The sequence below is a fragment of the Apteryx mantelli genome, chromosome 1, assembly GCF_036417845.1.
Source record: "Apteryx mantelli isolate bAptMan1 chromosome 1, bAptMan1.hap1, whole genome shotgun sequence".
Classification (NCBI taxonomy): Eukaryota; Metazoa; Chordata; class Aves; order Apterygiformes; family Apterygidae; genus Apteryx; species Apteryx mantelli.
The window spans coordinates 153,741,821-153,767,575 of NC_089978.1; the positions used below are offsets into that span (position 1 = coordinate 153,741,821).

Consider the following 25,755-nt stretch of genomic DNA (forward strand, 5'->3'; position numbering starts at 1 on the left):
CTACTAGCATCGATGCCAGGAGATGCAACGTGGCAAGGTGTCAGAAAGTGCTAAAAGTTTTTGTAGGGCTGAAACGAATCGAGTAGCTGGGCTTGATAGTGGTATACTAAAAGAATCCTCCCACTAGAACTAAGCCACACTCATATCATTAACACTTTTCCTGATCAAAATTCTTGGAACAAGAGATGCCAGAGAAAAGGCATAAAACAGTTTGCCATGAAACTACAAATGCATCCAGCAAAGACCCTGAGGAATAGAAAGCCTGGTGCTTCTTGTTGATGTTCTGAATAGTAGACGTTTGTACTTAGGTCAAGCATACTGAGTCTCCTTCTCCTGGCTTAATGACATGAAACAATTCCAGCTCAACACTACAATGCTAAGAATGCCCAGGAGATGATTTATTGTTGTCAATAAACAAGTTTGAAGTTCCCAGCAGACAGAACGGAATTTCAGCATGTACATTAATACATGTGGTCAGGTACTCTTTATTTTATAACCTAAACAAGATGCCTATTACTATGGGCTATAAACGCACTGGTGAAGGCCATAAAAATTATTAACTTAAGAGTTGTGAAATATCTGCTCTCTTGGAAACCAAAAGCCCTGTACAATAAGAATGCTGGAGTGCACCTCAGTGTACAAGAAGACATCTGCCATGATGGATCTGGATTAGGCAAGAAGATCAAAAGAACATTCCTTGGATCAGTTCCTGGAGAATACACTGTCACCTCTGCCAGCACTTGTAACTAAGGGATATCTGTCATTGAGAAGACCATCTGAAGCTAAGCTTGTGGACCTTTTAGGACTGATATTCCAAATCAGAAAGATGTATGTTGCTATATGGCTCAGAAATGTTAAGATCAAATCTCATGATCTAAAGCCTCTCCTGGGAGGGAAAAGATTTTGCTGACACTGAAACCAAAGTTGCTTTAATGAACCCTAAGATCTGGATGGTAATCAGTCACCTTTAAACCTAATCTACCAAAGATTTGAAAGGCGGTATGAAGAAACTGAAATATGCCCCTAAGCCTTATTAGTTGTACATTTAGGGGGGGAAAAAAAAAAGACAAAAAAAAAAGACATGCCATTTCATTTTACCTGGGCTGCAATTGCTCTAAAAAACTCTAAATGGATTCTCAGAGAAGTTGAAAGTCAAAATGGAAGGATAAGGATCCTATTTTCAAAGTGGTCACGGTTTACTATAAAATGAAGATAAATTCTGTAGTGTCATTTCCTTTGTGGAAATGAAACAACTAATCTCCTCCCTGAATAGTGGAAATGAAAAAAGCAAGAAAAAAAACAAAAACAGGATAATTATGCTGAACTCACATAATGAAGACTTTCCAGATTTCTTTGGTATTTTCACTGCATCGAGAGGCATTGATAGCAATAGTCATCAATGCCTACTGAGAGCAAAATCTGTCTGAGAGCAAAAGTGATACATGCCTGCCAAGATCGAGAGGTACCAATGCTTATTGATAGGGATTGATATTGACAGACATCATTTCATAGTGATACATCTTGAAATCAACAGTCATCGAGACCACTTGATATTGAGACCGGTCAATGTTCATAGTCGTTGGTGCCTACCGAGAGCAAAATCTGTCTAAGAGCAAAAGGATGAGGGAATGGAGTGAAAATTATCTTTAAAGTACAAACACTGTGACATCAACATTGCTGTTGTAGTAACTATGACCACTACTGATTTTAACCAATGAGTTACAAGTTCAGTTTGCAGTCCCTCTTTCCTGCCACACAGTATTTCCTATCATTAAGCACAAGACATTTGATTTCTAAGCTTTTTGAAAACTAGAGAGCATTACCTTACATTGAGAAAGGTACTGCCTCTTATTCAAAAGAGCAAGAAGACTACATCTGGAGTCTTTCCGAATACTGGCTAAACAAATAACATCAGCACAGCCACAACGAATCTGTGTTCTTCCTCTACTTCATCACAGGTCAACTAACACATGGTGTGTGGGGAGCTGCCAAAAACCACCCCTATGTTCAGACACTGAAACTTATATTTTGTTTGACTGCAGCTGCATTACACAATGAAGGGAGCATTATCCCTCCCTGCCACAACAAAATGTGACCTTCCCGCAAAGCAGCAGGTGATAGATTCACTGCTTCTTTCTCTTTCATGGTAACTGTTATTTATCTTTTGTCCCCAAAGCTATTTCTGTAAACTGCTTCGATTACAGAGTATTGATTTTTTCCCCTATTCCTTTGCAACCGAATCTACCAGCACAGAGAGACAGATGTTTTTCAGATTCAGATTTGCCCAGCATACTCGCTATTCTATTTTCCAACATTCTCCCCCTATCTGTGACTCTAACAAGTCAAAATGAGATTTTATGCTACATTTATTTTCAATGAAATGAGGAAAAAAAGAGCCCCAAACTCTGTAAAACTAAGTTTTTGCATGAAATGTCAGACACGAAGACAGTAAAGATCATTTTTGCAGTCTCCAGATTTCTTGCATTTGCTTTATTTCTATTGTCTCAAATAAAGGTGCTATAAAGCAGCTTAACTGTAAACACTTAAAACTGGAAAGCTTCCAGAATTTAAAAGGTGAATACACATGGTTTTCTCAGTAACCTACACCAGTATTTTAGTGTTTACTTGTTATCAGTAGTGATGCCAATTGTCATGTTAATTTTGCTAATCTTTCTTACTCATAATCATTCATTACTTTCCTCTTCCGGATTTCAGAATGATCAAAAAGCATACTTTCTAGTTCACCACCTTTATTTATCAATATAGCAAGGTTATTAATGGCACATAAAACAAACTATGCAGTTAACCTGTGTTAACAAATCAAACAGAGACCCACTAGCCCCAAGAAAGAGTGCATTTCAAATCATTTTTGCTTCAATGTCAGAAACTGCATGGATTTAGTACAACACAGTTTTGGACACCATATGAACCATTTTCTTGTCAATGTGATCAGAGTAAGCAACCACACAACTGAAACACTCACTGAAAAAAAGAAAAATGAACAAAAGGATTTTTTGACTAGTCCAAATGCCCACATAGCCATATATGGCTTGGCTATGACTATATTATTAGAAGAGGTGACCTTTCTAAATTTTAAAAGAAAGCTAACAACTTTTTCTAAATGGATAAGTTATGCAAGTTAATAACTTTTCAATAAATTCTTTCCATTTGAACCTCTTTATGATTTTAGTATTTGTTACAAATTATCTTTTTACTTAGCATTAAGACATCCTAGTGTTCAAAATTTAGTTCAAGAGAGTGCCTACTGCAAAAATATCCTCAAATTTGAACATATGCTGCAGGAAAAGCATTTGGTAAAAAATGATTGAATAGTATCAACTAATCTGAAACTTAATTCACTTAAATTCTTGCCAACACCTGTGCCCCATACCTCTTCATAACTACAAGCAGCAGTTATATATGCTGGTGATATTTCCAAATATCTATAGAAAAAAAAAACTCTTAACACTATACAAAAGCAAAAGCTTTTTTTGTGCCATACCTCTTTCATAGTCTTTCACTGTATACAATTAAAGTGCCTAAACACCACTTAATATCGGATAACTGAGCCAGTAAAAAATACTACTATGTAGGGCTTCTGAAGATACTTTCAACTGTACCAGATTCATCCAGACTTTCAATTAGAATATACAGATTAAAACCTGATCTGCCTGAAAATACCAGTTTTTAATCAGAGAGAGGATTAAAAGGACTATTGTCCATAGAAGCAAAAGTTTAAAGGCTGTCCTTTTTATATGAAATAAAATTCTGAACTGTCATCGGAAGCTCTGAAAGACAGCACTAGGATAAATCAGAAAACAGGCTGTATACTTTAATAAGAGCATAAACTCAATATAATAAGGAATGCAAAAAGAAAAAATAAATCTATCAGAGGTTACAACATAAAGTTTTAAGAGAAAAACATTAATATGAGAGGAACTATAGGCTCCTCAAGTTCCAGACAGAGGGCAGAAACAGCTACCTGTACAGTCAAAGAAGGACAGCCATGACAAAATGAGGGAAAATCTCAGTTTCCTCTAGCACATGAAAGAGATTTAATGCAAGTTCTCATGACTTGAAGAGTACATAAAGAAAACTAGACCTGTCCCTCATATATTTTCCCAAGTTTCGTTTTTCTATGGAAGAGACCTGACAAGAAAAATTAAACAAGAAGAAAATGCAAAGCTCAACCTATAGAAAATCCCAAACTCAGTCTCAGATTCCAGGTCTGAACAAACAATAAAAAGTTAAGATAAAGATATCAAACTTAAAACTTTGAAAGACTGAAGTTGTGCACATTCACCTTAGGCGATATAAAAATAAAAAGAAATTCCGTATCACATCACATAACCTCCTATACAAAGATTGTCAGCTGGATTCTGTACAAAAATATTCTAGTTTTGCTAATTATAGAAGCTGAACACAAAATCTTTGGATTTAAAAACCTCACAGTTTAACTGTTCATGCTAAAGGAATAGTTCCAACAACTTGAAGGCTAAAGCAAAATCAAATCTATGTGGTGTTTCTAGTTACTAGCAGGGAACAAAGATACTTTTCCATAGGCAGGTTATATGTCTTCTGTGTTTAAGAAGCTCAGAGACAGGTTCCGAAGCTCACAACAACTCAAATTACTGTTTACTGCAGTAGTGTTGTCCTCTGTTGAGCAACCTATGAGAACAAGACATCAAAACCTTTACATCTAGAAGCCTAGGCCCTTACTTTCTGACCTGAAGCGACCAGGTGCTTTTACTTAAAGGCAGCAGCAAACAAACCTCAAAAAATAGGCTAGGCACTTGAAGAGACAAAGATGAAACTGTGATAATGCAGATTGCAGTGGTATGAAGAAAACAAGTACTAAAAGTGAGCTAAACCACAACCTTCAGCACTGCTTATAAATTAACCAAAGAAAGAGCATTCTAAAGAGTTATGTAGACCAAATGAGAAAACATGTGAAAAAACAATTTAAAGAGTAACTGAAAATAAAACAAGCTCACTGAGATTTAACATTTGCACAAATGTCAGAGTCTCCACTTCCTGGTTAAGCATTCAGCTGGCATCTCAGTATTTGGAGTGTGCCTGACCCATTTTGAACACAAAGAGACAGCACAGAAAGCTAACTCTACAAAAATTACAGACCTTTGAGTGCTCCTAAAAGGATGAACAGTCAAAAAATGAGACCATGAAGGCTGGGAATAGGGTTCTGAAATTCTAGAATTATGGTTGATTTATAGCTAACCTCCATACCTGATCTTTCATTCTTGTATGAGGTCTGCTCAAATGGAACTTAACATGTCCTAAACCCTCATGATTGATAGCTATATACTAGAAGAAAAGTCACTGAACAGGCATGAGAAATTAATCAGTATTCTGAACTATTAAAATTATAAGAATTCCATGAAATTGTTTAATATTCTGTGAACTAAAATTTATTGTGATACAAGCATTTCTCTCTTTTTACCATGTGTAGCAGTTGCCTGGGGAATACTGTGTGCAATGTGACAACAATCATCCATAATGACTTGCTTTGCCCTAGGATTCATTGTCCTTTGGGAAACTTCCCTTATTTCTCTGACAAGGTCTACATTTTCTTATCCAGAAAGATATGCAGGATGATCTGAACCCTGATTACCCTATTCTATTACCTCCCAAGAAATATTAAGTATTTCTAATGAAAGTTATATATACTAACTTCTTCCTGAACATTTCTCAGTAAGTTACAGAGGAATCATCCTAATTACTTCTATAGATATAATCCTTCATTCACTTATTCACATACTGATGCCATAGTCACTCCAGTGTCCTATACCTCAAATCAATGTGGCTTTCTTAAGTTGGTGGGTGTGAAAGGATTGATTTTCCACCAGATCTGCCCTCCTATAAAAACTTCAGTCATTGTTAATAGTGAAGTGGAAGCAGAAGAAGTACATGCAAGCACTGAAAAGCAACAACATTTGCTTTGAAAATTTTCTGCTTTTCTTTCTTCAAAGCTTTGACTAAACTAAAATGTATCATTCACTGTCTTCTCATTACATGAACAGACTGAATCATTAACCTTCAAAACGTAAATTCTTGTTCAGACTTTTTGACAGCCTTAGGAATAAGGATGTGCCAGACATGTATCCTGTTTCGACATCTACAATCTTACCTTTTTCTGAAGAACATTAACTTTGCGTTCCTTCACATCTAACATGTCCTTGAGGTCATGGATCTCTCCTGCTTGAGTCCCTTTCTCCTCTGCTATCTCCTGAATTTGCTTTGTCTTCTTATTTAGCATTGTCTCTTTCTCCTCCAGACGTAATCGTAATGCATCCACCTGGATTTACACATGTAGAAACAGGATTTGTTTAGCAAGGAAGGAGAGAAATTTTAGAAAAGAAACTGCACTTGTACAAGAAAGTGAGTGTTGTCAAGCTGCAAGTAGATTCTGATAACTAACATCTCTTCCTTTAAGACTTCAACATACATCAGCTTGTGGCAAAACAGTTATCACAAGTGGTAGGAGACTGAACAATGAAAATAATCAAATGTTTTATTCCCAAATTACACGACTAATGCTCCTTCTAGGAACACCTGAAACCATACTTCTAACATCTCAGTCTTATAGGATACAAGTTTGGAATTTTATTCCTCAGAGTAGAAGCCACTAGAATGTATTTTTTCTAAGCAGCGAAAGTTCTCTCACATGTAGAAAAACTGTTCCTTTATTGGAAACATTACTAACATGCAGAGATTTAAATATTGACTATTAGTATCAAATAGCTACTTTATATTCTATCATTTAATCAGAATATTAGCTCAGGCTGCAAGTAATGACAGCAAAGGTCTTTGTGGCTGCTGCAGATCAGAACATAGAAAGAGGACTACCTTAAGATGGCTAAGAGTATTTTGGCTTAAATAGCAACAAAATAGTTTTAAATGCAAGGTGCTTTTTCTGAAGGATGCAGATAAAATGGAACAAATGACACATTTCAGAATACTGTGGGTGCAATTTGGACTCATAAAGATACTTAGAGCTCCCACGGCATCAATAAATGTAGAAACGCACTCTGGGAATTGTGTGGCATCCCTAAACTTCAAAACTGCATGTTGAGAAGCTTCTGCTTTTCCTTCTACATTTTTCTTGCACAAATGAAACAGTGCTCACATGACAAAAAAATGGGAGAAGGAATCAGAGCTATCTGAATACGAATTTGATGAGAGGAAAAAGATCACGACAGAGCACAGACTATACTCAAAGACCTTTGTGGAATATGAAATCCAACACTCCCAACCTGCTCAAGATACCAAAAGAAACCCACTGATCCCTATCCACTTGGCATTCAAGCAGAACTCAAATCTGCCAGCATGGCTGCTAATCTTTTTTGACAGTATCAGGTTTGGTTCCTATTAGCTGAATCCATTACAGGACATCAGTCACAGTGAGTAAACAGGGTGATCTTTGAATTTCTTGGTCCTTCTAAACAGCTCAGGCTAGTGAGACATGAAGCAAAAAGAAGACTTGGACAAGTCCAACTAGAGAATGAATTTAAAGACAGGCAGTACATTTACTCTATTTTGGACAGCATTTAGTTTTAATGTGTCATTCTAATTCCACTTTATTTTAATTTGCTAATGAAAAAGTTGCCTCTAAGGCTCAACATTTATAGTATGTAACTCTCACAAAAGCCTTTGTTGTTCTGTCTAATTCTTTTTATGTGGAGCAATAAGCCCTTGCCAGTGGGGAAAAGAGCAGCCCTGCTCTTCCAATCAGCACTGCAATCCTGCTGCCACCTCTACATCTGGAGCCTTCTCACTTTCACATACATTATTAAAATCACATTCCTAATCTTTCACCCAGCAAGTGGGGCATGGAACATATTGTGCACTGATATGAGAGTAGCAGGTATTATCCATGTATGATTTCATTATAAAGACTATCGATACTATAAAAGTTTAACAGGTGGATCAGACTTTGTCTTCTATTTAAAAACACACAGAAGTGTTGATTGATCAGATATGTCCTACTCTGGATACATCTAGTACTGAAGCTAAGAGTCACTTTTATTCATTCTTGAAGGGAAACTGAAAATCTTCCTCACAAGAAAATCCACATACGCTCAACAGTTGTGTTGCAAAATATGTGAGACACTCCAGATGCCTACAGCAAAGCATTAAGTGAACATTCAACATCTGCAAACAAAAATTTATCCACAGAAAGCTTTCCATTTTCTGATTGATTATTCTCTTTGAACTCTATATTAACTTATGGTTTGGGGTAAATTGCATTCCTGGTTTTATTTGCGTGAGGTCCCTGCCTAGGAAACCACAAGAAACACTTTCAAGAATATTTTCAAAGGCTGGCAGGACACACAGTCATCACCTTAACACTATTCTTGGCAGAACACTCTACTTGTTTATTTATGTCAACTCAGTTTATGTATGGCATCCACCCACAGTGACAAGAATTGAGGTCTCTGGCAGTCAGGTGATGCCAACTTCAACAAAGTCAGCTTAAGATTTTCTCTGCATATGGAAACGATTAGGCAAACAGCCACTGAGGTGCTGACGCCCCTTCTCCTGACTTCTGCATCTTGGATAGTGTTGTCTTAACCCAGGTTTAACCTAACTACTTGCACAGTAATAGCCTGCCATGCCTTTAATTATGCATGGCAAGTAAAATATTAAAGTGCAGCTCAGGCAACTGCTAGTTCTTCATACAACAAAGTGCTTGCTAACTCAGCCTGCACGTACCATCCAATTTCCCATAGAGCTTTAGTAAAATGCGCACATTAGTTGCCACCTTCAACACAACAGCCTTCCTAGATGAAGACACAATAGGTATACTAGAGCCCTCTTTTTAGCTGAGTACCATACCTAAGACTACAAATCTCTTCACTGTAAGAACTCTATATGAAAAACTGAGTTAGGAACCATTGATTTTTCTTCATCAAATTTTCCAGTAGCAGCAAATAATATTCTGCAACTCTGTTCCCAATATGTACAGCCATACATTAAGCACATAGAATTTTGACTGGAAACTAGGACTAGAACACTAGCACCTCCATCAATTACCAGAAAAGGTAATGACACAATATTTAAATTTATTCTAAAGCCTTTTTCCCCCCCTGTGATTTTGCAATTAGATCAAAATTGTAACTTTAGGAATATTACCAATTCATATCTTAGGGAAATCACTAAAATTTTCAAATGTCCATAGTGTAATAGAAGTTTATGTTCCATTTTCAGAATTGACTAAGGAGCTTGAATCAATAGGACTTGAGCTTCAAAACTCTTCTTTTTTTTTTAAAATCATTTTTACCAACATCTCTACTGTATAGGAGTGATCAGGGTATTATTATGACACTGGTGATTCCCACACAGGTTTAGGGAGATGTCTGCAATGTCTAGAAAAGGCAGTGTTCTACTCTCTTCCTGAGATCGAGTGATTCTTCCCATTTAACTGCCACCTGTCCAAACCACAGTTGAACCATTGATTTAGACCAGTGAATAAAGCCATAGTCCATTCAGAAAAATCAGAAAGTACGATCACCCATAAGTTACGACCAAGCTTCATGGTCTCTCTCTAATGGCAAAATTCAAACCTTTTATTTTCTATTGGTATGACTACGTTATTGATAGCAAAAGGAACAGACAGAATACCAGTCCTGAAATATATGTCCAGAGGTTGCTATAATTTCTAATAAGGGCTTAACTACTTTTCAAAGTAGAGCTTGAAGTAATTCTGTCCTGTCTGTGCCAGCACTCAGAATTCAGAGATAATTGAGAAATGCACCGAAGAAGTAAAACTCTATTTTGTATGCGATGTGAAATGTTGCTTTTTCCCTACTATACACATTGCTAGGTAAAGTATCCAACTACATGAAATGAGAAGCTATATTTCAAAAGGATAAGTTTTGTGACATTCTATTACTATCTTTTGAACAAGTTATAACACAGAAATGGGCTAAGCTGTTTTCCTGGTAGCATAGTCAGTAATTAAGATTTAAGTAGCATGTTTCCTGACTGATTTTGAGTGCAGTAGCGGTTCACAGGCCTTAATTCTCTATTTTCAACATTGATTTTTCTTACAAATTGCACTGGAGTTGACTCTTTACCATCCCATACAAATTGTAACAATATCCTTTACGGTCTGTAGAAGAATTCAGAGTGAATTCTCTGTGAACATACAGCTCTTAGTTATCTGGACAACTCATATATGATTACATGACCATGTCACAGAGGAGAGGTGCACACACTCGGCTTTGTGCAGAGCCTATCTGGTTCTTGCTGGGCTTATAAACTCAATGCAGGACACGTACTATTTGCAGGGCCTGCTCAGGTCGGAAAAATAGTTCAACTGTTCTTCCACAACCTCTAGCACAAGGTGTTAATACCTAAACACAGTGAATTTAGCCCTGTGAACTGAGCTCACTGTTTGCAGGAGTCAGCATAAGTTGTGATGTAGCTAGTGCTAACAAGCCTTGTTGGAAACACCCAGGTCTTGTTCACACATTCCTCATTAAACATGGTGCGCCCCCTAACTGTCTTTGATACTGGGAAAGGCAACTGTAGTTTCAAAATGCCAGCGCAAGCCCTAACAAGGAAAGACGCTTAGAAAATTTTATGCTCTATTAAGATATTCAGAGCCACTAATATACTTCCTGAGGACTGGATTTATTTCTCTGCTGAATACAAATCTGAATGTACCATATGGAATAGACTGATTACACATTCATGCCACCTTGGGCACTATGTAAAAATAAAGGGGAATGTTCTCACTGATTGAACTAACTAACCTCCCTTTGAAGCCACATACTTGCCAGCACAGACCTAAGCTAAAGGGCTCATGGGGGCATAATACAAACTTTATAGGGATGGAATCTTAACTCCAAAATAAATATTGATTTATTTTTTGTTTTATTTGCAAAGAGATTGTAAATTTAGGGAACTATTTTCAAAGGTTCTTTCACAAATTGAAAAGTTAACTAGCCTATCCTCTCCACCCAGTAGCCCTCAAGACAAACACCCCAAAATAGGACACTGTTCTTTGTACTTCTACTATGGCAGGTGTAAAATCTAATTTTTGAAATACTGTACTGATGCCTTTTTCCCCACCTACTCTCAGTTTTCTTTAATGGAAGACTAAAAGGCAAAGGCTTATGAAGGTATGCTCTTTTCCCTCAAAACGTTTATGTAAACATGAGGTATTTATTATACTTTATTATATTTTAAGACTGACCAGTGTTGTTAACAAGTGGGACCAGACAGAATCTCATGCTCCTACCCTATTCTTTGTGAAAATTCTTGGATAAAAAGCTATCTTTTCCTTTAAGAAGCAGGTACATCACAGGACATAACAGCAAAAATCTCCTCAGTGTTGTATTTCATTAGCATGTTTCAACCTTATGCCTGAGCGGACTACTTGTGAAGGCAGAAGAAAGGTTGCTCTGTATGATAATTTAATTGTCAGGCTTTCTGTCAAGAGCATCAGCAACAATGAAACAGAGAATCAACAGCTCTTCATATGCGTCAAATCCACACCAGATTGCTACATTTTACTGGGGAGAATGTGCTAGACTGGAGTTGAACCAGTGTTCCAGAGGGCAAAGCCTGCAAACCCACAGCCCATTTACCTCTGTCAGGGGAGCACCATTCTAAAACAGTATTGTTAATATTTCTACTCCACAGCAACAGCTTAGTGAAAGCCAAAGACAGAATGACAGAGGGAAAGACAAAAAAAATCATGTTTCAGAGAAAGAGTCAGGTTTGGTTTTGTATTGCATCCTGGTGCTATATGAGAATCTGATTTGGAAGAAATCAGAGGAAAACAAATATTCTCAATGATTACTTAATAATATTACAGGTCAGAGAATAGAATATAATAATTTACTACATTAAAAAACTACTATGGCCTTCAACTAAAATAAAATCAAAATGTTTCTAATAACTATTCTATCAAGTGTATATAACAATGTCTTGTTTCTAAATATTTTAAATTACACATTCTTCAATAAATACATTTACTTTTCATAACAGTTGAAATTATGACAATATATGCCAAGACATGAATTTTACTATAATTTATGAAAATCTTTTAAACTTGTTAACAAAGTAAGCTGCAATAAGGACTGCATCTCATTGGCAGAAAAGTATTTATTTTTTAAAAGCAAGAAGTGGAATGTGTCTAGCTTTGTAAGTCTGTTACAATACTGTGCAGTGAAATAATACATCTATATTATTTTCAATCATTACAATGGATCGAAACTGCAATTTGTCTTTTTTAAATGTTTAGTTACCTAATTTCTAGTTCCAATAATATTGTGAATTCTCATCTCTACTGAATATTTTTTTTAAATAAACAAGTACAAATCTAGGGTACAATCTTGACTAGCAAAAAAGAATGAACAAATTTAACAAAATGTTTGTGATTGTAAACTAACACATTTTCATAGTTATACCAACCAACGAAAATGAACCTTGTGTCAAGTAAATAATCCAAATATCAATATAAAAAAAAGATAAAAATAGATAATCTAAATGAAGCTTTCTAGCCTGTAGGAGTAAATCACAATAAAATTGGTCCATTAAATTAACCCATTCTCTTTCTGTCCAATAGGTAACTAGGAAGGCAGGTTTTTTGTGTTTTTTAAATTCCATTAAAAAAAAAAACAACAAAAAAACAGATAAGCTTCTGGATGCACATTTTTCTCTTTCTGTTCCAGAAAAGCTAAGGACCTTGGTACCTTTTCATCTGCTACCTCCTCCCTATTCAGTAACCTCAAATTAATTACCCACCTCAAATTATCTAGTAAACAATCAAATTTAAACACAGAACAATTATCCGCAACTTAAACTTTAAAATTGCCATCTTTATTTCAGCCCTGGAGATAAACCTGTGGACCCTGTCTGTTCTTCCTTCCCTGTCTATGAAAGCTAAGTCTGGTGAAGATACTATCTCTTCATGTAAGCCTTGCTTCACTTACAGTCTTTGACTATCACTGCTACAGCACTACTAGATTGCAGATTCTACACTACTAGAAACAGATTCTGCAATTTCAGCCTCTACACAAATCAGAGAATTATCACAAAAGCTATCTTAGAACAGCCATAGATATTTATTATACAACTTTTATCTCTGCATGTCAAGAAATTGCACCCATAGATTCACTGAACATAGCTATAGAAAAACTACATTGGAATAAAATGTTCAAATAGATTCTATCACACTCTGCATTATGGAATCTTTCTACCAATGTTACCCCCAAATTCTCTTGCATACCTATTTCCTAGCTCTTTTGGCTTTTTATGGTTTTAGCTGCAACAACTCAAAGATTTTTTGATGCATGACTGCCATCTTTTGGAGTTTTTCAAGCACTACAATCTTCCATGCCAGTGGATTGAAATGCTGTTGTTATACAACATTTCATATTTGTTGTTCAAGAATTTCCAGAAGCAATAAATTTATATGCTGTACTTATTAACCATTTGCCATTCATAACTACAGTTGCATCTTACATAATATGGGAATTCATTAAACATTTGTTATCAAATCCCAAATTTCTGAAAATACATTTTCTTTTTCTTGGAATATGCACCATAAAATATGAAACCCTGTCTTTCAGGTGTAAGCACAGGCTTGCATGCAAGAGGTCCTGTACAACTGACAGTAGCAATGAAGCCACAGTGAGCTGTATGCCACTGGATCACTCTTCCTTTCTTTATCTCTTTTGGCTATGAGGTCATTGAAAATAACCCCTGCGCATTGCAGCTTCCAGTTTAGCATACTGACTGCATGTTAGTGCAGCATGTAGTGTAATTGTGCATTCACCCTCAGGGAGATGTGTGCACCCATACACAAATACTTTTTTTTTAAACTATCAATCTCCTAGCCTAGAGAATCCAAAACGTATAATCAAAGAAACAATGTGCAGCAATGTGTTCAGAACAAGCAGTACTAAATCACTATGGGACAGATTACAGTGCACCACAGATTCTTCAGAGACAAAAATTTCTAAGTAAACTGTATAATCTAATCAAGAAGAAAAGAACCCTTTCTGTCTCTTCATCTATGGAAAGCCAACAAGTACAGAACTTCCCATTTCACCTCTGTCTGCAGGATGGCAGCTCTCTGCTCTTTAGCTGTAAGAGACTCTTTCAGAACTTCAATATGCTGCTTGCTGTCTGAGAACTGATTTGTGAGGGTCTCCAGCTTTGTCTGCAAGGCGAGCAACTCCGTATCTTTGCGTGACAGCTCCTGTTTCACCTGACCAATCTGAACAAGAAAGGAAAGGTGGAAAAAAGAAAAAATAATTATCAATTTATACCTTTGCTACAACAATAACTAAAACTTCACGCAGCTACCAACAAAAGGTATGATACCCTCAACTCATCCCACAGAGTTTTAAAGCCTTTAGCTATCTTGAACAGAAGGTTAGCAAAAAAAAATGTCATGAGCAAAAGATATCAGGAAAAAAAGGGGGAAGCAACAGCATTAATTTTGCAGGAGAGGTTCTTTTTTAACAGAGTCAGTCTTTTCTTAGTCATCTTTCAAAGGACTGACAAAAAACAGTTACTTAGTAGGGATAAGCTTTTAATGAAGATGAAGCAGAACTGTAACGAAAATGCATTACCCAATAGTACCAGAAAAGAGGAGACACCTACAGATTTTCTCTTAAAAGAATGATGTTTGCTTTTAAATGTCAATCCAGTGAGTTTTTCTCTCCCATCTTTCCATTTATCAGTCAAACCGCATGTTTGCAGAGTATGTAATCAAAAAACACATTTATTTTTCCCATTATTTGTGAGACCAGCATTTTGTTCTTCAAGAAATACCCTTTAATTTAGTAAACTTTCTCAAAACAGGTGCAAATACATATCAAAACATCAGAACTATTTTTGGAATTGCACATTGTTGAGAGCAATTTCCTAGATTTAATTAGTAAATTAAATCAGTATGAAAATTCCAATTTATTTCAACAAATGTAGGTTGGATTGTCATTATAATAGGCAACAAGGAAGAAATATTAAAAGCAAAGCACTGAGATGAGATCACATCACCTTCTAAATGCAATCATTATCCAGAAGAATTTTGATGCAAACTTGAAGAAAAATACACATTTTTAATAAAGAGGACAGGAAAGTCTAAACATAGACTTATATACCAGTTTTTAACTAACTTTCTGGTTTGCCTTTAACATCTTACAGAATAAAATAGCAATTTGCTTTCCCTCTACGTATTATTTAGTAGAGGTGGACATATCTTTAAAAACATAAAAGTTTTCTCTTTTTTAACTTGAACAAATTTGCTTGTGACATAAAAAACCCTTAACTCCAGATGTGTGGTGTTCAATACATCAAAACGGAAATTGAAGGACATCATAAATAATCAAAAAAAAATTGTCCAGGTCATCTTCTACTTTTGGAAATGTGTCAAGAATAAAAATAAATCAGTATAAGCTATAGAGTAAATTACATTTTAAATTGTAATAAACTGACATCTTATTAGGAACAGCTGGAAAAAAAGGCTTGGGCAAATTTGGTACTATCTTGACAACACTATTTCAATTATAGACTATTAAAGAAAGAAAGCTCTTTACCAAAGAGTATTAAAATAGCATCAAAGGTGTCATCAAGGACTCCTGTGTTCCAGTGTGAAATGGTGTAAATGAGGAGATAAGGAAAAAGGGGAGAGGAGGAAGGAGGAAGGAGGACATTTTTCTATTAAAATTTTTTTTTTCTATTTTTTAAATGGAGAAAGGGGACAGAAGATAAGCAGAATTTTATTTACAGAACTATTAAACAGTATATTGTTCACTTAAATCAAACATACTAGGTTGTTTTTTTCTACTTTTTTTTGCTTAAAGCAAATATCGTCCACAGTATGGTTTCACCATCCTTTTACGAAGATACAAAAATATAGATGGTAGTGTTATTTCTCCTGTCAGATACTGACCAATAAAACCAGTTGCACTGTACTGCTAGGCACAGTAGAATAACTGGGAAGATATAAACTATTTAAAAGGAGTTTTATTTCCTGCAGTCCCTAAACAAAAAAAGCTTCCTAAAAACTGCAGATGACGCACACTTCTTCAATTAGTAGGAAGCATGAATTACAGTAAAACTTCACCAAACCAGTTTGGTCTTTCTTTGGAAAGAGAAATTCTCTTTTGGGCTATCTCAAAAGAGATGTTTACCCTAAATGCTCTTGATCTGATGAAATGTTTTCATCTGAATACAACCATTTTCTACTACATCAAAATTCCCAAGCAGCTCTGTAAGACCATTCTCTCCAAAAATCCTTGTTTCAGAGCTGTAAGCTCGCATTGCCTACGTGCTAAAGCTCTTTGGAAGAATGCAGTCTATACCATTTCAATTTGCAAAGGAATTTAAGGTAGCATTAGGTGCTCACATCTCTCTGCTCTATGAGGCATTTCGATCACTCAGCAAAACTTTCAAAGCAAAGGAAGACCCTAAATTCATGCTGCTAAAAAGATCCCGTCAGTTTTTAAAAGTGTTCAATCTTTGCTGCGTGTGTGGATGTGCATGTGTGTGTTTGTGTGTGAAATAGCGTTAAGAGCGTTCAGCGCATACTTTTTAACAGTTACTGGATTATTTCTGTTCTAGGGAAAGCAAATCTCTGAAAGTCTAGCCCCAAAATGGGTGCTGAATACTTTTGAAGATCTGCTTCAATAGAAAAGAATAAATTAAAACTAAAATGGATCATACTGTTAAAAACCAAGTAATTGTGCATTCTGAAGAGTGATGTTACAGACACCAAAATGGCGTGAACAAAAGGCAGCTACAGAACTCGGCAAGCTGTTAGTTCTACTGTTATATAAAGTTGTGAAGAAGGTAAGTGAAGAAAAGTATAAGCTACCCCAAAAGCCAGAGAGCTAGCAAGCCCCAGTGAATGGCCACTGCACACAAAAGATAAATCTTACGGCAGAGACCTCAGCCTGGAGACCAGCCACTCTTTTTTTCAGGTCCTCCCCTTGAGCCTCTTTGGCACTTAGTTCTTCCTTCAGTTGTTCTACCTGTCACGACATTGTTATTCTTTTAAAAGTTTAACATTTGTCATCTTCTAGTTGGCATGTTTCAACCCAAGTAACTAAAAGTGACAAAGAACTGGACAGAAGGATCAACATTGCTCACTCATTTTCTCCTCCATTCTTCATTAAGTCTTCTCAAAAGTTTAATGTCTCTGTAATTTCATAAGCTGCCAGACAGGAATTTGATTATCAAACAAAAATGGATTCTATAAACAGAGTTATGCTTATGTTTATATATGTCAAATATTGGGCACTTTACAATTTTGAAACTGGAATCAACGAGGAAATTAGGACAGGAAAAGGGAGAGAATGGTTTTTCAATTTAAGAGAAATGTACAATATTGAAAAAACAAATTTTGTCCATTTATGAAACAAGACAGGATAGCAAGACCTGAAGATTGGAGCTGGTTATGAGTCACAAGCAAAAAGCTATCAAAAAGGAGCAAATTTTCTGCAGGAAAAGAAATGAGCAGACACAGGAGATGAAACAGATCCAGAAATCAATCAAATAGCTGAATAGACCTGGTAGACCCATAGAGGGAGAGAAGTAAAAGTGAGTTGCTATTGAGGAAAGAAGTAAGAAAGAAAGGAAGGAAGATAGGAAGAAAAGATGGAGGGAAGATGTGCTAAAGTGTTCTCTCCATTCCTAATTTGGAAGGTGATATTCTTCAGTTTCTAGAAGCAATTCAGTGGAATAAAGGACAAAAGTGTAAAAGAACAGACATTCTTATCCTGAGATAAATCACTTGGCTGGAGGGAGAAAAGTGGAAGAAACACACTTATTACATGTTTCTACTTTAGGGAAAGTAATATCTGTATTTCTCCAAGAAATTTTCTCCGATGTTCTTTTTTAAACAAGTGATATCAAATAGGACAAGTGCAGTGGGTTAGAGCTCTTCAGGACCTAGTAGAGTAATTTTCAACCTCTGGTCCAAAGATTCATGTGCTGCTTTTAAGGAGTATGCAAAAGCCAACTACAAAAAGCAAGACTCTTGACAATATAGTTATATTTACTGGACAAGGTAGCCTGCATCTCCACTGGAAAATTTTAGGGTCTAACTGAGACCAAGAAATATTTCTTTGGGAGAAACAAAGAATGAGTTGACATTTGACTACAGACATTCCAGTAATCTGTGTCCATCTTTATGCTTCAGGACCAACAGTCTCCGGCTATATCTGTCCTGAGGCACATATATTCCCAACTGTATAAATTCATATTACCACCACCACTGTTGTAGAATCTATTCATATTCCAATTCCACTATCGTAAGGAGAGTGTAAAGGAAAACCGTTACAGCAACAGTTCATGGTCTTTTCATTCTTTACATAATAAAAACATCTTAGTTGTAGTACAGTTTATTCAACAGGTCATAAAAAGAAATGCCCTTCTTTTTCAATAGACTATATTTGAAAAGACTGTAGATAAAATAAAACCTAAAAGCATAATGGATTCTCAATGGTCTAAAGATAAACACAAAATCCTTCCAAAATAAAAGAAAGTCAGGAGTGTGGAAGTAAAAGCAGAATTTGTCCCACTGACCTTACAGAATCACCATTATACCTTTCTGAAATTTGAGTTTAAAATTCTCTTAAAGTTATCCTAGTGGCTTCAAGGCAGAAAACAAATACTCTCCTACTATTTCCTAGCATTTGCTTGGGAACCCAGATCCTAACTACTTTCCTTAGTTGGGTATGAAAATTCTCACATCTATGCACTATGGCTCAGTTTATTTTACTACTGTTACTGTTTTCTCAATACCTTATTTTTCATGAATTTGGAATGACTACGATACACCTCCATTTGCTTCATTTCTTCTTCACGTTCTTCTGTGCTCAGAGCTCCATTTGACTTCAACATTTGAATCTCTTCTTCCAAATCCCGGAGGCCACGCTCCATGGAAGAAATTTTTGAATCCTGAAAAGGTTCAGAAGAGACAAATAGTGATACACAGTTAAATGACTCGTTAACATTACCATGAGAGATACAAGATGAAAGAGTTTTTTTTGGAGACATGTATCCGCCCCTGAAATTTACCTTGATGTTCCTACAGAAAACAGTCTGCACCTCTTTACATAGCGGCTGGCCGAGTGCTCAAGCACTCATTTTTCTATTTTTTATACCTTTCACAGAATCACAGAATGGTTGAGGTTGGAAGGGACCTTTGGAGATCATCTAGTCCAACTGCCCTTTCAAGGAAAGCAAGAGTTTAGCACTGAAAGAAAACATTGCTAGGGGCAGGGACACAGTATATAAACAATAAATAAGAGAATACAAAAAAACACTGCCTTGTAAATCAAAGCCAGCACAAATTAGAGAAAGTTAATTCCAACTGAATATGCACCAGAATGTGGCTGCAAGAATGGCAAAAAATGAGTTTCAGCTACCAGTAATTTGAGTGAGGTCACAAATGGAGAACATTAAAAGCACTATAAGCAAGGAAGAGATGCAGCAATCTAGTTTTGAGCGAACAAAGCAGCAGAAGATGCTCAACTATCCCAGTTCATACATAGAATATTTAAAATATTTCCATAGTTAAAAAAAATTTACACCTGGAACAATAAGAAAGTCTATCCACCATCTTCCTCACAGTTTTACAGAATGAATAGAGGTTTTCAGTCTAGTTGGTTTACTGTTTCTTTAGAAGCCTCATGCGTTAGGAACAGCATGAACTATTTCATACAGCATATAGTTTCATGCGTACTAGTGAATATGCATATGCATTTATGAAACACAAGTCTTAGAGCAGTCATCTGTTTTACTCAGTTACTCAGTCTCTCCAAAAGATTTTCTCTTTTCTGAAATACAGGCAGTATCCTCCATTCCTTCACAGACCAATCATTCATCAACATTTATTTTTGTCTGATAAGCAAAGTACAGCTGAATAAAAGCATGAAAGCTTTTCATATATAGGTTTTCATTCACAAGATAAGATTGTTCTAAAGTGCCATTATGAAGATCTAGTCTGATTCCCTGATTAATTTTTGATGCATAAGATAAAATTGGCAAAGGAGACTTTTGCAACAAGAAATTATAGAAGTAGTAAGGTGAAGTGCAATGTTGTAATTTACAACAACATTTTATTTCACCACTCACATCATTTCCCAGAAATACCTGTGTTTCTCTTTTGATAGCACAGACAGCTTATTCTTACCAGACCATCAATTATCTTTAACTGCTATGGACCATGAAAAAGACTAATAAAAGAAAGATAGTAAAAGATCCAGAGTAGAAAGAAGGGAAATGGCTATGGAAAACATTAAGATGGAATGGAAAGAAAGAGTTGGAAGGGAAAAAAAGAAGGAAAATAAAAGAGAAAGGGGCAGAGAGAGAAGGAGGGAGAAAGTGAAGGAAATGGAAGAGAATAGCTTCCAAATTTTTAAACTGTATTTGTCCAAACCCTGCCTGTTTGATTTATTTTATGGATCGTATAATAAGAAATATGATTACATAAAGTTGTGTAAACCACACACCCCACTTGTGATTCAGTTCTTGGCAAACAGCCATTGTTCCATTAAATATCTGAGCTAATGGTTTAAGAACTCAATTATATACATTCATCTAGAGAAGTTAGGTTTAAGGTGGTATATAGGCATCTCTGCCTATATCACCCATTCTTTAGGTGGGTTTGGAGGTTGCAAACTGCTAGCTTTGTTGACACACAGAATGCAGAGCAATGACATTTCAAAGGCTGATACTACAAAAAGAAAATAGCCCATATCATTGTAAAGACCTATTAATCCATCATTCCCATCCTCACAATACAATGGACTCTTGGTTAACTAACAGAAATCAGTATATGCTGCTGCAGGAAGACAGAAGGCAGATTTCTATAGTACCATGAAATAGTTCTGTATCTTCATTGATCAATAAATATATTGAAAGGATTTCTTTTAAATTAAAAGACTGACACAAGTATGGTATTTGATATCATCAGCTTTCTTATGAAAAACCATATTCCAAAGAATATGGAATCATTCCAAAGTATACGGAAACATTTACCTTCATCTCAATAACAGTTTGCAGTGCTTTTGTCTTGGCTGAATCAGGAGCATTTTCGAATCGACGATGCACCTCCTGCACCAGTAGAAAACAAAGCAAGAGTTAGCCTAATGGCATTTTGTCCCATTTATCAATTACAAATGAAATTACTGCAATGTTCTCTAATACATAGCATACTTCAGTGCTGTCTTCTGATGTTACCAACTCATATTTTGCTTTAAGATTTCTCTTATCAAAGAAAGGATAAACTAAAGTTCATTCAACAGAATCACCACCTCACAGGAGAAAATGCATCTTTTGCACAGGAGAAATGCATCTTTGACCACCTACTCATTCAAAATAAACTGCTGAAATGGCAGTTGAACTTACTAAAAAACACTACCATCTGCCTGGTAAACTAATCCAGATTTTTACTAGCTTCTCATAGAAGACAGATATATTTTCATTTATTTGACTAAATGCTTAATAAAAATAATAATACTGTGGTTTCTGTCTTAACAGGCCATAGGGTGCAGCTGTGTTGATAATTCTCTTTTTTAAATTTTTTACTCCAGAGTAGTAATGCTTAGTTACATATGATGAAAATCCCTGCCCACAGGGGCTAGAAGGTAGCTGAAAGTTCCTGACTGGATAGCGCATTGCTCTAGAAGCTCAGAGTTTGCGAAGCGGAGGATACAAATGCTTGTGTGATATTGCTGTTGATGTAAATTCACAAAGTTGGCATGTGTCAAAGAGCTCTCTAAGGAATAAAATGGCAGAGAGCTGAAACAGCTCATCCTACCATATATTAGAGGTTTAAACCACCAAGTGGGAATACAGGAGACTCTACTTTTTCACTGTTAGCCTTAAATAATATTATACTTATGCCACACACAAATATTAAATGAGAGCATGTTAATACTGTCAGAATGTTAGTATTAAATAGATGAAAGTACTTTGATGTCCATAAAATACGGGTGACAATATCAATTAACCTAACAACACGTTGCATATAAAAACATGCGTGAACTCATACCATTTAGCCATCTGCTCTCTCACCCCATGCCCCTAAAAGACAAATCCAAAAAGCCATCCACCAATTTGTATTTTCACAGAGATGGTGAAGAAGGATAACAATTATATATGGTAGTCATAAATGTAACTTACTCCATATAATGAATTATTTGAACAAGAAAGGTAGAGTTGTATAGTGCTTTTCAAAATACTGAAAACATTACTTATCCTGTTGTAAGATAGAATTAAGTGTTCTTATGTTGCTGCTGAAGTGAGCAAGGTGGAAATATGTAGTGATTTGACAAACAAGAATTTTGCATAGATTTGGCACAACGAGATTTGCATAGGTTTATGCCTGTGAATGGTAACAACAACAAAATCCAGTAGAAGGCTTGTCCATCTTTAAAAACTGTATTTGTGTATTTCCTGAGAATCTGTTTTTTACAGACAGGTTTGCAGTTTAGGATGATGTTTTCTGGTAACGGCCTCCTGGAAAAATAAATCAGAAAACCCCTCAAAATACCACAAAATGGTTGAGGTTGGAAGAGACCTCTGGAGATCACCTAGTCCAACCCCCTGCTCAAGCACGTTCACCTACAGCACGTTGCACAGGACCCTGTCCAGACAGCTTTTGAATATCTCCAAGGATGGAGACTCCACTACCTCCCTGGGCAACCTGTTCCAGTGCTCTGTCACCCTCACAGTGAAGAAGTTTTCCCTCATGTTCAGATGGAACTTCCCGTGTTTCAGTTTGTGCCCGTTGACTCTCGTCCTATCGCTGGGCACCACTGAAAAGAGTCTGGCCCCATCCTCTTGACACCCTGCCTTAAGATATTTATACACATTGATAAGATCCCCCCCTCTGTCTTCTCTTCTCCTGGCTAAACAGGCCCAGCTTTCTCAGCCTTTCCTCATATGAGAGATGCTCCAGTCCCCTAATCATCTTTGTAGCCCTTCGCTGGACTTGCTCCAGTAGTGCCACATCTCTCTTGTACTGGGGAGCCCACAACTGGACACAGTACTCCAGACGTGGCCTCACCAGGGCTGAGTAGAGGGGGAGAATCACCTCCCTCGACCTGCTGGCAACACTCTTCCTAATGCACCCCAGAATATCATTGGTCTTCTTGGCCACAAGGGCACATTGCTGCCTCATGGTCAGCCTGTAGTCCACAAGGACCCCCAGGTCTCTCTCTGCAGGGTTGCTTTCCAGCAGGTCAGCCCCCAACCTGTACTGCTGCATGGGGTTATTCCTCCCTAGGTGCAGGACCCTGCACTTGCCTTTGTTGAACTTCATGAGGTTCCTCTCCGCCCACCTCTCCAGCCTGTCCAGGTCTCTCTGAATGGCAGCACAGCTCTCTGGTCTATCAGCCACTCCTCTCAGTTTTGTATCATCAGCAAATTTGCTGAGGGTGCACTCTGTCCCTTCATCCACACCAATGATGAAGCTGAACAAGACTGGACCCAGTACTGACACCTGGAGGACACCGCTAGCTACAGGCCTCCAACTAGACTCTGTGCCACTGATCACAACCCTCTGAGCTCTGCCATTCAGTCAGTTCTCAATCCACCTCACCGTCCACACATCTAGCCTGCACTTCCTGAGTTTGCCTATGAGGATGTTATGGGAGACAGTGTCGAAAGCCTTACTAAGTTCAAGGTAGACAATATCCACTGCTTGCCCCTCATCTACCCAGCCAGTTACCCCATCATAGAAGGCTATCAGGTTGGTTAAGCATGATTTCCCCTTGGTGAAGCCATGCTGACTACTCCTGAGCATCATCTTTTCCTCCACATGCTTGGAGATGGCCTCCAGGATGAGCTGCTCGATCACCTTTCCAGGGATGGAGGTGAGGCTGACTGGCCTGTAGTTTTCTGGGTCCTCCTTCTTGCCCTTTTTGAAGACTGGGGTGACACTGGCTTTCTTCAAGTCCTCAGTCACCTCTCCTGATCAACATGAGCTTTTAAAGATGACAGAGAGTGGCCTAGCAATGACATCCACCACCTTCCTCAGCACTCGTGGGTGCATCCCATCAGGGCCCATACACTTGTGGATGTCAAGTTTGCCTAAATGATCTCTAACCTGATCCTCCTCCACCAAGGGAAAGTCTTCCTTTCTCCCTGGTCTCCAGGGTCTGGGATTCCTGAGGGCTGGTCTTAGAAGTAAAGACTGAAGCAAAGAAGGCATCCAGTATCTCTGCCTTCCTCGTATCCTTCGTCACCAGAGCCCCTGCCCCATTCAGTAGCAGGCCTACGTTTTCCCTAGTCTTCCTTTTGTTGCTGATGTATTTAAAGAAGCCTGATGTATTTAAAGAAGCCACTTGTTTCTCTCATACTCAGTAGACAACTTGAGAGCCTCTGGTCATATATCACTGACACCATACAGATCAGAGTGGAGCAATACTATTATTATTCTACTTATCTGTATCTGCATTTACATCATGGGTATATTCAAATCCAAACAGCCTAGCCAAAGACCTTTCTCTTGGCTCAGGATCTGCTCTGCCTGTAACATATATGCCCAAAGAAAGGGCAGTGTGATTCCTCTCTGCCATTCTTCTCAAGTGCTGGCTGAACCGTAGCAACACCACCGTCTCCCAGTGCCAGCCTTCCACACTGTTTGTCTCTGAGACTCTTCCACTTCCATGTCTGGCTTCTGCTATAGAGTTATAGGTCTGTTTCTTTATGCCTAGAGTCATACGTCCTCCATTTCTCAGTGCTCTCAGCAGTAGCTGTCCTGAAAAACATGACACTTGTTCAGCATCCTTGGCCTTTTGTTGTAGAGAGTGATCTCACCAATTGCCTTCCTCAAGGTAACTTGTTGATGCAAAAATTGCACCACAATTTTAAGATATTGTGGCTGCCAGTCCTTCTCATGAGCTGTGGATGTAACGATTTTCTACCTTACCACCGCCACAGTGGTGTTAAGGCACTTCTCTTGGCATTAGACCAGAAAAACTTTCCTTCCGAGGCAAATCTTCATTCAGGTTACCATCATAATTTAATGCCTGTACCAACATTATCCTTCACTTCACTGTATGTTCTTACACTACTTCACGTTAATTTACAATATTTTTATCTGTTTGCCTTTCTAATAGAGTGCAGTTCACTCTGCTTCTACTTGACTCCCTGAATCCTCGCAAGCAGCCACATGGAAGGCACCAGAATCACACTGGTAGCAGACCACAGGACTAAGCTCCTCACCACCACACTTCCTGCTGTCAAAGTGAGCACCTTGTTTGTCAGGACATCAGAAAAGTGCCAGTGTCAGTGCAATCATACTCTGAACCCAATCTCCGATTCCATCATTTATTCACAGAAAGACTCTGGTATTTTTACACAGCTTGGCAATGTGTAAAATTGCCAAGTGGCAAGAGGGCAGGACACCCAGTGTCCTTCTGATGACCACACAGCGGCCATGTGGAGTAAGGCAGTATCTGAGCCCCCTTCCTGCTCCGCACCCTTCCCATGTGCCCTCATACCAGACTATTCAGTAAGCAGTGCTTGGCTATGAGAGCCCCTAGTGCAAGGATATCTATACATACACACGCATATATATTTATTATATGTAACCAACACATCTCAAGGAAGGCTGCATAACTCTTTGGAGAGGCAACTAGTAAAAACTGTCCAGCATTGAAGACACTCCATTCTCATCTTTTAAGGCACTCTCAAACTAATGTCCATTTGAAAAAAAAACATTTAATAGGGGGCAGGAAAAGGGGTTTTAATCTCTGC

At 37.4% G+C, this 25,755-nt stretch overlaps 1 protein-coding gene across 10 annotated transcripts in view; it reads right to left on the minus strand.

Annotated features, from left to right (window-relative positions):
- ERC1 (ELKS/RAB6-interacting/CAST family member 1) overlaps positions 1–25,755 on the minus strand; it is a 312,721-nt gene that overhangs the window by 214,443 nt on the left and 72,523 nt on the right. For all 10 annotated transcript variants that reach the window (XR_010885944.1, XR_010885943.1, XM_067307213.1 and 7 more), the window contains exons 4-8: positions 21,028–21,102; positions 18,787–18,942; positions 16,929–17,012; positions 14,084–14,251; positions 6,146–6,313 (exon numbers count right to left, since the gene is read on the minus strand). Coding sequence is in view for 8 of the 10 variants with exons in the window: in XM_067307213.1 (XP_067163314.1) it covers positions 6,146–6,313; positions 14,084–14,251; positions 16,929–17,012; positions 18,787–18,942; positions 21,028–21,102 (651 nt within the window). In the remaining 2 variants the exon portion in view is untranslated. The remainder of the gene's footprint in view (positions 1–6,145; positions 6,314–14,083; positions 14,252–16,928; positions 17,013–18,786; positions 18,943–21,027; positions 21,103–25,755) is intronic.